General features: G+C 39.0%; 1 protein-coding gene across 9 annotated transcripts; it reads right to left on the bottom strand.

The window, feature by feature from the left end:
- Positions 1 to 1,030: 1,030 nt before the first annotated feature.
- FAM76B (family with sequence similarity 76 member B) lies at positions 1,031 to 14,018 on the bottom strand. Of its 9 annotated transcripts, none has more exons than XM_064409474.1 (10): positions 13,896 to 14,018; positions 13,344 to 13,408; positions 12,813 to 12,867; positions 11,151 to 11,306; positions 10,081 to 10,277; positions 8,085 to 8,132; positions 7,805 to 7,885; positions 6,998 to 7,133; positions 4,229 to 4,330; positions 1,031 to 3,595 (listed from the first exon to the last, which is right to left on the bottom strand). In XM_064409474.1, the coding sequence occupies exons 1-10, from the start codon at positions 14,001 to 14,003 to the stop codon at positions 3,506 to 3,508; spliced, it is 1,038 nt and encodes a 345-aa protein (XP_064265544.1). In that variant the 5' UTR covers positions 14,004 to 14,018; the 3' UTR covers positions 1,031 to 3,505. The 9 variants fall into 9 exon arrangements, with proteins under 9 accessions (XP_064265544.1, XP_064265547.1, XP_064265546.1 ...); XM_064409477.1 differs by having other exon boundaries at positions 6,998 to 7,130; XM_064409476.1 differs by lacking the exon at positions 13,896 to 14,018 and adding an exon at positions 13,504 to 13,799.
- Between the last annotated feature and the right edge of the window lie 176 nt (positions 14,019 to 14,194).

Here is a 14,194-nt window from a genome sequence, read left to right as displayed (position 1 = left end):
AAGCTTTTACTCAATTTCAAAAGCTATAGTTTATAATCATGAACATCAGTGTTTTCATAAAAATCAGTGTGGATTCTGAACTTTTGAAGGTACTAATGACCATAAAGAACTGCTTGAATGCCTATACACAGGTTATATCAGTTTAAATCTTCTTTAAGTAAATTTGCTTCAAATGATGCAAATTTTTCAGGAGACAGTTGGTTACATGGCCAGTTACACACATTTTCCATGTGTCACATGGAAGCCACACCTAAAATAAGTACACCACACATAATTTTTACTCGCTCTCAACTTTAAAAATAAACTACTTCAAAGTTGCTGTTGCAAGTTTGCATTAAAATGAGTCTAAGAGCAATCCAGTATTAGATTAGCATATTGTTCATTAATATATCTAACACAAAGTATCAACAGTTTTGAGATGCTCTGAAACTCAAAGATTCTCCCCTTCTCAGTAATTGCCTTCACCAGAGAGATACAGATTCTTACTCTCTTGTTGGATTTGGGTTTTTTTGTTGTTGTTGTTTGGGTTTTTTTTAATTTGTTTGGGTTTTTTTGTTTTGTTTTGAACTTTAATTCTTGAATGAGAAGTATTCTTCTGAATAGTAGAACAGCAAAGATCGATTGCTGAGAATAATATAAAATGAGATTTACAATCTGCTGCACCAGTGCTCTAAACACTAGAAGCCACTGTGACTGATAGCCAGCAGGATGCTGCTGTGGGCACCTAACTCCTCACACAAGAAAGGGAACAAAGAAATTATCAATGTCACTTCACGTGTTTTTCTTCTTAACAGGAAAATATTTCTATAAATTATAATTCTGTTGTAGAAAACAAACATATTTTCATGAGACAAAGTAATCTGTAGCTCTAGTTTGTTACAATGTGTAGACAGGCCAAGGTCTCTAATCTTAATAGAAACTGAAATATTAAATTCTGCCCATTTTTTGACCACAGACTTTTTAGTGAGTGACACAACATGAAAGATTAACACAAAATATGGATTTTTGAATAATTTTTAAAGGACAGGTGAATGTTTTGACAAGATTTTATTGTGAAACATTGGATTTAGAAAAGGTACAAAATGTCAACGGTCAGATGTGTGCCAGTACAGGATTTCAATTATCTATACATGTGGACAGCTGAACAGCTTCACTGCAGAACGTGGATTTGGACAAACTATCTAAAAGGGGGCTGCAATATTCACAGGCTTAAAATACATAAATAACTTGAGCCAAAATGGCCATTACTGGTCAATGCTAATCAACATCTGGAAACAGGCTAAAAAAGCACAATACAGTACAACAATCTCCTCGCAGATCCACGTTTAAAGAACATCAGTTTATTATGTCAATAATCGATAGCTCCAGAACATGATTCTCAGGACTAGGATTCAGTTGGCTAGTTAAGAATTAAAAAAACTTAATGTTAAAAATGAGATTATGTAAGAAAACCCACAGGTATTTGTTTAGAACTAAACACTCTGAAACCCCTAAAAATTTTTCTGACTGGGATTTATGAAGTCAATTACTTCTAACACAGAACTTCTGCTTGTTTCTTTAAAATGTCCTGACTGCAGCTTGAACTCATCTCATTAAGTAATCTTAATACAAACATTTAATTTTGCTATGTATTTCGGTATTTTAAAACTCATTTCACTGAGTATGGGTCACCATCAAAATGGAAAAAAATGACCCAAATATTAATTCTGAATTAATAAAAGTCATAAATTTGTATACTAGCAAAATTAATAACAACCCCAAAGATAGCAGCATTCTTTACCCTAGCTTAATACGTTTAAAGAGGAGCTTTCATAAACTTACAAAGTTGATTTTAGGGTATAAAAATACACATATACTATATGAAACAAGATAGCTCAAGTTTTTCATATTTTTCAGTAGTCTTTTGCTGCTGGAACTCATTTGAACTATTGAGAAAGTGTTCATAGTTTAGTACCTGGGTGAACAGCCAAGGGTCTTTAGACTTTTGCTCTTCAATTAAAAATCTGTAGCTGTTTCTACACAATCAAGCTTGCTGAAATATCAACAGCTACCCTGTTACCAGTCAGTATCCAGAGCTGACTTAATCCTTTACCCATGTAAGTCTACTTCCTTTTATGCTGATTCATAACTTACCTTCCTGAACAGATACCTTGGGGTATACCAAATTATTGTTTAATAGAAATTTCTGAATATGACTCATGTCCATTAGGAGCAGAGCTAACCTTAAACTGATGTAATTTAGAATGAAAATCCAACCAAAACATTAAAACCCACACCCATTCCCTTAATTAATTTCAAGACCGTTAGTTTTGGCTACTCTTTTCTCAGTGTGCATCTTCAGTGGGGGATGTGAATCTTGCAATTCATTAAGAAGAATCACCATAAGTTACAACCAAATACCTTAAATCAGACAATGGGGAATAAACGCATTTAAAACTTTGACTGTGTATCACTAGCTAAGGATGTAACATTGGAGTACAATGTCTGCTATGGAATTAAAATTAGTGCTGTGCCAAATGGGAAAAATGTATAAACAAACCACAAAATTCCAGTGTGGCAAAAAAAAAAAAAAATTGGTTTTTGTTCAGGAAGTGTTTGGCATAAGCAGCACTAATAAAATTCTACACCTCACAGACACAAGCTACAAAGGTTATCTAAAGCCAATACTCACTGTCCATCAATCAGCTAGCCAGCTCTTAATGCTGCCTCGAGCACTGCACTAGCCACTTTGATCTTTGTTTCAGATTCCTCTGTACACACATTTATATTTACATAAAACATTTATTAAACATGATTTTTAAAACATAAAAACCTTATGTACAAAATACCAACATTCCTATAAATAAACAGTTGGAGAAAGGCACTTGCAAGAAAAGTCTACAGTAAATCTTACAAAAACCACACTGCCTCTGTTACTGTACAATAGATAATCTTTCAGTCAGTCCCTATCACAAGAATGTAAAACACTAATTACTTGTTATAACTAAGAATATAACCGTTACAGTTGTATTTACACATACATATATGCCTCTTTTAGTTCCACTTGAGAGCACCATGATTTCCATTCCAAATTTATATTTTCATAGAAAGCAAAAGAACAGTTGCCAGAAACCAGTGTTCAGTGTCACTGCAGATTCATGAACTTTTGGCTGACATCATCGTAGTTTAAAAGACTCAGTTGCTACTTTGTAAAAAGTACACCTAGTTTGTTATTGCATGTTGTCCTTTCAGAGAGAGCACTGCTATGTTCTCTATGCAATTGTTTAATACTATTGCTGGCAAAAGGTTTCCAATATCAAAAAAATAAAAACATTCTTCAAGCCAGTTGAAGTATTTCATCTGAACAGTAACTAAAAAATGCTGCATATTAATTATAAAAACATGTAGGAAACATGCCAACTAATCTGGTGTGCAAAAATATTTTTTCCACTACACAGGATTTTAAGGGCTTCACAGAATTACTCAAATGTACATTGAGTAGCAAACCCCACAAAGAACCAGTTCCTCAAGGAGATGTGAGGATACTCCCACTTTTATCAAACTTTTTACCCTTTGACAATGCTGCGACCTGTTTGAGCAGTTCTCTGTTTTTGGCCTGCAATACAGATTAAAAAGGTATGAGTTACCGAGATAGTAGTGCCATGCACTTTGTATTTATCAACAAATTCTCAAAATGTACAAGCTAAGAACATTCAGAGAAGGTAATAATCACTTTTCAAAGAACTGTATATGTTTCTTGACATGTATATTCTGCCTTCACCAGAGAAAGTAATCACACTCCCCATATTGCAAAATTTAGTATATCCACTACTGCACTGAGTGTCTGCTCAATCTGTGATTTGTAAGGCAACTAATTCAGGCTTTCCTCCTGATAAAAACACCTTTAAACAAGAGACATCTAGATGACAATGTGTTAATCCTGAGTGCTTAAATCAGATCCATAGCCCAATGACAACTGAGGAATTGTCAGAGAACAGATACAAAAAATAAACTTTGAGAAAGCATGTGAGGTAAGGCTTTACCTTTTAAAGTTCAAAGAGTGAGTTTAACTCATATGGAGACTGTCTGTTGGCTCCAGAACTGCTGTACAATGCATCCAAAATTAAGCATAGCAATGACCACTCATGAATTTGGTACTATTGTATTGGAGTGAACCATCCTGAATGAACATGCTGAATATATGATTCTATCTGAAGTATTTCCCAAGCATTGATAAGCAATTACGCACCTGCAACTGTTCCACAGTTTCCTTGTGAGCTTTCTCCATACTGTTCATCTTCGTCCTCAAGTTAGACTCTTGGTACTGGAAATCTGCCTTCAATTCTGTCAACTGAAAAACACAGATCCTATGAGAATTCCCTGAACTGCAACAGGATACATCTTCTAGTCAAGATGAGAAATCTTTAGTGAAGGCTCAGGAATCTCAGGAAATGCTGTATTTAATTACTATTGCAGTACTGACAGCTCAGCACTTGAGAAGCAGTTTGAAAAATCTGTATACCTGTTTTATATGCAGAAAGCAACTGTAGTCATATAACCATACTATTGGCTCAGAATTTTGTATTAAAAAAAAATCAAATACAAGACTAGTGATTTATAGTGTTTGCTATTCTTTCAGCTGTGAGATGCTTACCACAATCTTCAGTTACATCTCTCAGTTATATGGTCAGTTATATGGTAACACCCAAAAAAATCTTTCCTACAAAGATAATAAAAAGGATGTTTTTGTGTCCTTTTACACTACTTTTGTCCTAAGCAGAAGGAAAAATATCTACAATGTATACATTCCAGATTTATTAGGAAATGGAGCCTCTTTGCAAGCAAAGATGCCTGCCATAACAAACCAGAGAATGCCCTCCTAAAGTGACTACCAAGACTGCTACTGCCAACCTTAGTATGTGTTAAACCACATGTAGTGAAACAGATACTGTTCAAAAGAACAGTCAATCAAATGGCCAAGTGCAGGAATGTTACTATAATGGTAGATAACTCACTGAACACACACTGCTGCTCAAGGCATCCCTTATGGGTGTTGTAGCCTACAGGGCATCCGATGCAAAGCCACACAGCTCACACTAAATGTAAGAGAAACTAGTGGTAGTGTTGCACCACAGTGAAGTATGGAACTAGCTCAGCAAACACACTACCTGTGAACATGCAGCACTCTGTGGTCCTCTCCTAATAACAAAGTCTCAGGGCTCCACAGTAACGTTGTGGTTTCTCACTACCGTTTTGTGCAGGAAGACAAACAGGGCTAGTACTGCAAACAATAAGCACTGATAATGACATGGCTGATACCTTGACTCATAACAGAAAGTGATGAATAATCTGTAAAGCTGGTGTACTGAGCTGTTTTTGTTGCCATGCTATACAATTCAGAAGTTTTACTTTTGGAGCATTCAAAACTGTTCAAACGCTGTCCCTTCACAAATCTTGAGACACAACCTTAACAGCAATCTCCCACAGGTATGGCTCAGGCTTTTCACCCTGTACATGTCTTCTACCTCACAGGGAAAAAATAACTGCACTATGTTAATTTGTTGTAATTTTTCAGCAATGCAAACACTGTACAATGTGTTCAGCTTTTGTCCTCTCTGCAGCAGCTGAAAAAGTAAGTGACATTCTGAAAGTGAGGACTTTGTGCCTGAAGGAGACTAAGTTTGAAGAACCCTGAAGTCAAATAGTTTTAGCAGTGGGGACTCAATAGATGCTCTCCCTATGGAAACAGCACAAAACAAGTCACTGCAGTGGTTATGCAGAAGTAGGTGACATTTCCTTACCTACCATTTTTGTTAGCTTTGCCCAGTAGATTGAAAATAAAAAGAGATAAGTGAATTTCCTACTAACTCATGATCTTCTCCTAGCTTTGTAAGAGAGAGATCAGGGCCTAATGTCTGTCCTCTGAAGAAAATACCTAAAGAGAATCCTTGACAGGCTGTTCAGCTCTTTCACATTAAACACTTAAAGACTTGAAATAGCAAGTACTTCCAACACTAGGTATATTTTAACAGTGACATAAATGAAAATAGGATCAATATCCTTTACAAAACACAACTATGTGTAGAAATGAAGATAGTAAACTATGGTTTAAAAGTGTAAGCATTTTCCTTTCAGTATGAATGAGTCTTTCTTAACCATCAATGTTTGGTAGGCCACCATGCATTCAAAATCAAAATTTTGACTTGAAAATATAATAAATTTGTTTGGAATACAATTCCGTAACCTACTCAATCCTGAACAGACATTCTAGAGCCACTGTTACAATGTCCTAAAAGCATCTAGTTATTCAGATAGCAGAGAAATAAAGCAAATGCAAATCAAAGTGTGTATTTGTTGTTATTTCTCTTTTCTTATTAGTCATTAGTTTGTTTAAAGGGTGAATCTTCTGTAAGTGTTTTGCTGCAGCCACTTGGGCCTGACAATTTCACTCAACTTTTGTTGACTGACAGCCACTTAGTCCAAGCTTTTCTTCTAGTCTCTGACTACCCACAAAGACTTGACAACTCATACTACACATACTTACCAATGCTATTTAAAAACCCACTTAATTTTCATACACTACAAATGAAAATTTGGACATCAATTTATTATGGCTAGCGTTGATTTAGATTAAAACTAAATAAAAACTGTGCTAAACTCAGAATGGTTACTACTCTTTGCCATGACTCGGTTAAGAGCATGTAAAACATGCAAACCACATGGATAAAGTGTCAAAGTCTGACACTTTATCCATGACATGTGGCATGCACCCTGAGTAACAGACTAACTTCTTCATGGCTGAGGTGTGGCAAGATGAATTACTCTTTGACTTAGGAGACAAAATATATTCATGATACAAGAGTCCAAAAGTTTTCCTTTAGATGTCAAGATCTGATTAGCTGCTATATAAAACAATTGTATCTGACTGTTGTTTTATCTTAGTGTTTTGACATTTTTAGGAGACTACAAAGCAGAAAACAAAATTATAAAGTTCTTATTAAGCAGGTGTAATTTTTACCTTTTTATCTTTCTCTAAAATAGTCTGATCTCTTTGCTGCAGAAGACGTTTAAGTGACATTACTTCTTCTTTCAGCTGACTTATGAGGACAAAGTTGTCAGTTCCTCCACTGTCTGCAGACTGATTTATAGAGCTACTAAAAGTGAAAACCAATAGTTACTTACAGCATCAAAAGAAAAAAGAAAAACACTTTAAAAAATTTCAAATTTGAAAATTAATAATTCCATAAACATCCTTAAGGACTAATGCAAAAAAAGTATGTACCTGACAGAAATGGATGCAACTGGCAAATTACCTTACTAATGGCACACATTACATACACCTGCAGAAATATAATTCAGTATTAGCTTTGAGGGGGACAAATACCTTTTGACTGAAGCAGCCACTTTTAACTTTTATTCTGACCATTTGGCCAGAGACAGAATAAATATTCAGTCTCCCACATTAAGATTCAAAAGAATTCTCTAGATACTGGGTCAGCTTAAAGCAGCAGGTTCTACCCTGCATCTAACTGATAAAACAATTTCCTGATGTGAAGGAACACCATTGGGTTGATAACTGTTACCTTGTACATAAGCTTTGTTTAATTTTGCCCCAAACAGCTTAAAAGCAGGAAAATAACTGCTAGTTTTCTGCTAATGAAGTAACTTAATTGACTGACAGCACTCAGATGCCACTCAATAATCCATCTGGCAGGACACAAGTTTCACATCCCTCATTCTTCAGACAAACAAAGAAAGGCAACTAGCCACAAATCAGTGCTCTCTTTGGTTGAAATGGCTCAGCTTTACAAAAATGTAACTTTACCTATCTCCATTTGATGGCTTGGATTCCAGTTTGGGTTTTTTCTTTGGAGTTTCATTCTGAATAGTTGCAGAGGATTTATGGCTGAAATCAAACAAAATGTAAACCTAAAGCCTCATACTATGCAACTCTCTAATATCACCATTTGGTACATGTGAAAAAACTAACTCATGCTGCTAGGTGGAATGCTAGAGACTAGCCAGAAATGCAAGAAAAAAGAAATTCTTTAAATGAAAACTGCAAGGTAAATGAAAAGAAAATTAATAAATAATATCATATTTACCTCTGTTTCCATAGTCCCTGATCTTGTTCTGGACTCAGATTGCTGATTCTGAAATACGTGAAATGTACTTGGTAACTGATCAAACATGCCATTATTTGTAAGCTTATGTGAATGGTATCTGTATTTGATAAAAATCCTTCCCCGTTTTTTTTTCCTAATATGGTGAGCATTTATGAATTTTCAGTTGGACACTGAAGCTCCTGACCATCCTTTATAGTATGTAAGGAGGCTATAAAATTATTTATTAGCTAAATATCTACGATATTACAAATGACAAGGGGTAGATGTCAAGACTGATGGCTAAACCTTTTTGCTGATACTTCCTAATTTTTGTGAACTTTGTGTTTCTAATCTTGTACTCAGGCAGCTGGTCTAAAGCAGCTCTCCTGGGATTCCCATACTGCCATATGAACACTGCCTGAAATGGTGCTCATTTGGTGCCATAAGAGTAAAGTTAAGTTTTGGATCCCTGAAAAGAACTGCTTCTCAGCTGTAAACATTTGCTTTCAATCATTTCAAAAGGAACTAATAATGAACACTGATACAGCAATGGTGGAATGAAGAAGATTGCACTGAGTGAAATAGCTCCAGGAATGTGCATTTCTACCTCACTGTCTCTATTGTCTAATCTTAACAAAAACTGAAATGGACAGGGAAAAAGAGTCACATTAATTAGACCAGAAGCAATAGACCTGTAGCAGTCTACAGAAAAAAAAGGTGGGAAACCAGCAGCATTGTCATCTGTATTGATACAAGCACTGCTGTAACTCTTGAGTATATCAGAAGCTCTGTCCTGTAGTAAAGAGCTTATTTTTTTTTATTTAATCCCTACTGTACCTGTGCCAAATGCATTAAAATAGATTTAACTTTCTGTAATTCAATTTTCAGCACAGATTTGAAAGAACAGGAATAGTACAATATCTCAATGCACAGACGAGAAAAATTTTTTCTTCAAATTCCTAAAATGCCAAATATTTTCTCTTTTTTAAAGTGAAAGTATGGGCCTTTCTCTTTTACTCATTACCAATATAATTTAATCTTATTTTGCTTCTATCTTTAAGTCACATTTAGACAGGCAAGCTTCAGATAACATGAAAAATTATAAGCACTAGAAATGTAAAGTTTAGAAGGAAAATGTCTGTGTGTCTGAGATCAGGGTCATTACCATTGCAGACATAGTATTTACTATCAAACACAAAAAGTAAGTAGTTCTGAAGTTATGATGCCACAAATATATCAACGAAAATAAGAATCATAACTACTATTATAGCAGCACAAAATCCAAAACGAATTCTGGAGTTTATGACTAAATAAATTTGATATGTGCATTAAGGTTGGTACGCTGTTTATGCCATGGCCAGAGATGACGTGTGGAGAAAAGCTGCAGAAAATGGGACAAAACTATGTGAAATGTTATTAGAGTGACAGAAACTGAACTGACAGTCTTATGTCCCTAGGTCTGTATCACAGCTACTCCTAAACTGCCTACTCCAGCAAGACTTGTTATAAAAGCTAGCAAAGAGGTACAAACTGCTCCTAGACTGAAGGCAATCCCACACTGTTGTTTCTGCTTCTCCTCTTAATTCTGAGTATTTGTACACAAGTAAGTCAGGGTGAAGCAAGTCAGGATGAGGATTCTCACTGCTAATACACAACTTTGGCAAATGCAGGTACCACACAGCAGCTGCTGCATAGAAACTCAAATAAGTTTGCCCTCAAGTAACTCATTTCTGTAGCCATTCCATGAGCTTTTTTCCTCGACCTGTTACCGATTTTAACATCAACTAGTTGGACAATCACCAAGAATTCCTAATTTTTAAATGAGCCACCTTCATTCAAACTCTAAGAATCCAAGAATTTTGAAAGACCATGAAGAACAATTTTCTGCTATTGCTTTTGACACCATGTTTTAAATAGTTTTTCTTACTATCTCGGTACAAACAGAACACAGAAGATGAAGAGCTACCAACAATATTTTGATTTTTGAAAGACTTACTTATGATGACTGCTGCTGTGACGATGATGGTGGTGGTGATGGTGGTGGTGTTTTGAATGATGCTGGTCTTTCTCAGTAAGAGATGAGGATGAGGAGTTAGAATGTGAAGATCCCAGGCTCTTCCTCTGTTCTTTTGTCTTCTGTAGCACTCTCTTGTAGGACAGTGTGCAGAGCCAACACAACAGCTTTCCATCAACCTTTTGAGAAATAATTCGGATTATTTCCAAGTACATTGCACTAGAGAGATGTACTCAATATTTGCAAGGAGATTTTGTTTCACTTCATCCATTGTCTTTGGGAAAACAGATATCTTTGGCATGAAACATCACTATTGTATCTCCAATGTACGCAAGTTTCTTTTAGTAAAGTGAATCTTACTCCACTTGTCATTTAAAGTTATGCTACAAAGAGTCCTAGCAATTTTTGAACCTGCTCTACATTTCAGAAATAACAATAACTTTTTAAAAAGACATGTCTTTTTTTACAACATGTTACTTGTCCCAAATAAATTCTTCTGTAAAAACAGCATTATTCTTGGGTTCAGTCAAGAGGCTTTTGAGGTCATTTTCTCAGCACCTTTTGGAATGAGAAAGTGGCACTCACCAAAGCTATTTAACAAAACAGAACACAAAGGGCTGCTCATAGCAGTCTACCTCTCTGGTGCTCTACTTAAAGGAAAGGCAGGAAAATAAGAAGAGGTAAAGTGACAGATTCAAGCTATGAACATACATGAGATCTAATGGTTAGGAAAATAAAAGTAAAATAAATATCAAAACACAAGGAACCATTGAGCTGCTTAACTTCTGTTCCCCTTAACTTCTGTTTCCTTAGCTACAATTGTCTGCTAACACTTATGCCTATTTTTAGAAAGAGTGATTTAATTAAAAGTTAGCTCAGTAGCTAAAATACCAGTTGCAAATTACAAAATTTAATTCAAATATTGTAAATCACAGATCAGCAACTTTAATCCAGTATTAGAGAACTTAAGGTACATTCCTGTTAATCTTTCTCTTCTGAAAGAGGAATGCTACTGTCAGCCTAAGCCATGAGAGATGTGGAACAAAGCCTACCTTCCTTCTTCCCTCCTCTTTTCGATCAAAAGCACATTGCTGTTTGCACTGCTCACAGGTCTGGGGCGGCCCATACTTCTTCTCTGAGTTGGTGCAACGCTGGCATTTTGTGCCAATAAATGCTGCAATAATGTTACAATACTGACAAGGCTTGGGCTGGAACAAAAAAAGTTGAAGTCAACACGTTTGTATTTGCAGTAATGAACACAGGTATTTGAATTCGCACAATGATGCTTCGGAACTGGAAGAGCTTCAAACAACCTACCTCAGAAAACGTTTTCCCTACCATTTTTATCTTCAGTACCAAACCTTTCCTCTAAATGATGCTTCTTCAAGGGTCAAAACCAGCCTCAACTTTCCATGAAAACACAAACACAATAAAAGAAACACACACATCTATCTGGTTACTAACCTCTACACCTACTGCTTTTTTTAAATATGTTGACATTTTCTCTCTGTTTTACTACACTATTAAAAAAACTACTTACAGAACTATAAAAGAAGAGTAACCAAGTGATTTTTTTTTTTAGTCTGTAAGTTTCTGATGGCATCTCTCTCCTTTGCACAGCTCAGGGATTCAATAACCCTACAGTTCCAAGATTAGTATCCTAATCCCTGCAATCCTGCAGGAAACCTAAAACAAACCAAAAAAGCCCCACCACCAAACAAAAGCCAAGTCCAGGTCTATTTGATCTGAACTATCAGGTCAGGTTATCAACTTTTATATCACACACTCAAGTAGACTAATAGAGTGCTGAAAAAGAAAACTGATGTCAGTTTTCGTAGGTTAGAAGTGCTGATTTATCTTCACTGCAGTTCTGTTTTTTGATGAACTACTGATAAAATCATTGATGGCTCTGTCCTGCAATTCATTTTGCTGCCTTTTTAGCTTTTGAAAGCATTTCTTTGTTCAGTTTACATACACATTCACAAAGTGCCTGACTACATACCAACAGCTATTATGTTTCTCAAATAAGTTGAATTTCAACTAATATGGTTTAAGTATAGGAAAGTTATGCCTTTTTGTTTCACAACAAGATTATCTTGAAACCTCCTAAAACTCCTATCTGCAGGGCAGCTCAAATACAATGTGTGCATTCACATAATAGAAAAATTCATTTTTCCAACAGAACTGAAGCTAAAATTCAATATGAGAAACTGCAAAGTAACACGAATGCAGACAATACTCAAAGTCTTTTGTACTTATTAGCCCGACATGACTAACATGCATTTTTTAAGACTTACATAATATGAAGTATGTGGTATTACTAGATTTTCACATTAACCACTCATTAAGAACAATGAGAGCTAATAGTCTTCCTGCCATGAAGCGTGTGCTTATGAGAATATGCAGGGAATAATTTAACGTGTGTGGCATGAAATAACATTGCTTTGTTACAAATAGCTATACTGAAATTACTCTTAACTGTTAAGCTATACATAATGCCAATGGATTTCAATTTGGGAAAAGAAACGGTAACCCACAGAGGAAATCAAGAGATGCCAGGCTTTTCCATCACCTTTCTGGATGGCAATCTATAGGGTGGGTTTGTTTTTTTTTTCTCAGAAGAAAATAAGAAGATTAGTTGCAAGAGAGCTTTGTTTTTGGTTTGAAGCACAAACAAGCTCAACTTCAGCATAAAGAGCCAAGTAGCTACTCACCGTTCCAAACTGCTTCACGTTTTGGGCACATTTCTTGCATATTGTGTTGGTTTTGCTAAAGAGATAAAATGGCACAACATTGAATTAGGCGACAAACACGCACTTTGATATTCTTCCCCATGCAACTACTTGCAAACAGAATCAGAGAGGAGTTGGCTTGGAAGGCACCTCCAGTCCAAAGCCCCTGCCAAGGCAGAGCCACCTAGAGCAGGTGACACAGGAACGCGGCACAGGAACGCGTGCAGGCGAATCCCGAGTGTCTCCAGAGAGGGAGACCCCATCACCTCCCTGGACGCCTGTTCCAGTGCTCTGCCACCCTCAGTTTCTCATGTGGAGGTGAAACTTCTCCTCTTTTAGTTTACGGCCGCGGCTCCTCGTCCTGTCGCCGGGCACCACCGAAAGGAGCCTGGCACCGTGCTCTTGGCACCCGCCCCGGAGATATTTATGGGATTGATGGGATCCCCTCTCCGCCTGCTCTTCCCCGGACCCGCCAGGCCCGGCTCCAGCAACCGCGCTGGCCGCTCGCCGTACCTCTCCTGCTGGAACTCGGAGCGGCAGTAGGTGCACTTCACGATGGGGTGGGCGATGCGGCACTCCTGCGGGGGAAGCGCCGCGTTACTGCCCGGCCGAGCCCCGGCCCGCTCCGCCCCCGCCCGCCCGCCCGCCGCCCCGGCCGGGGCCGCCGCCGCACCTTGCACAGCTGCTGGCCCTGCGAGAGCTCCTCGAACGGGTACCGCTGATTGCACTTGGTGCACGCATAAAGCGCCGGGGCGGCCGCCGCGCCCGCCGCCGCCATCCGGCGGGGCGGACACGGGCGGGCCGAGGGAGGGGAATGGGGAGGTGCCGCCGGGGCGAGGGACGGAGCGGCCGCCGGGGCCGCCGAGGAGGAGCCGCCGCCGCCGCCGTCCCCGTCCCGGAGCCGCCGGTGCCGCCCTGGGCCCCGCGCGCCGCCCGCGTCCCCCTTGTGTCGGCGGCAGCGGCGTCACCCCGCGCGCGCCCCCCGCCCTTCCCTCCCTCCCTCCGCCCCGGGCCCGGGCTCGCGCTGCGCCCGCGCAGCCAATCGCCGCCCCGCGCCAAACCTGCCTTCGAACGCCGCCGCCCAATCGCCGCCCCCGCCGGCCCCGCCGCCGCCAATCCCGCCGCGGGCGCCCTGCCCTGCGCCGGGCGGCGGCGGCGGCCCCGCTCTGCCATTGGCCGAGGCGCGGGGGCTCCTCTGACAAAGGCCGGCCTCTTCCGCCCTCCTCCCTCCGCGCGTGCCCACGCGCCGCCCCCCGCCCGCGCCGCTGGCTTCAGGGGCCCGCCCGCCGCCCGTCGCTCTCGATTGGCTGAGCGCCGCCCTCGCTCTTCTTTTATTGGACAACCGCCCTGTCACTCAATCCTGA

This window comes from Passer domesticus, chromosome 2 (assembly GCF_036417665.1).
Source record: "Passer domesticus isolate bPasDom1 chromosome 2, bPasDom1.hap1, whole genome shotgun sequence".
NCBI classification, from domain to species: Eukaryota; Metazoa; Chordata; class Aves; order Passeriformes; family Passeridae; genus Passer; species Passer domesticus.
The sequence above is the reverse complement of the archived record's forward strand: the minus strand, read 5'-3'. Positions and strand labels throughout refer to the sequence as shown.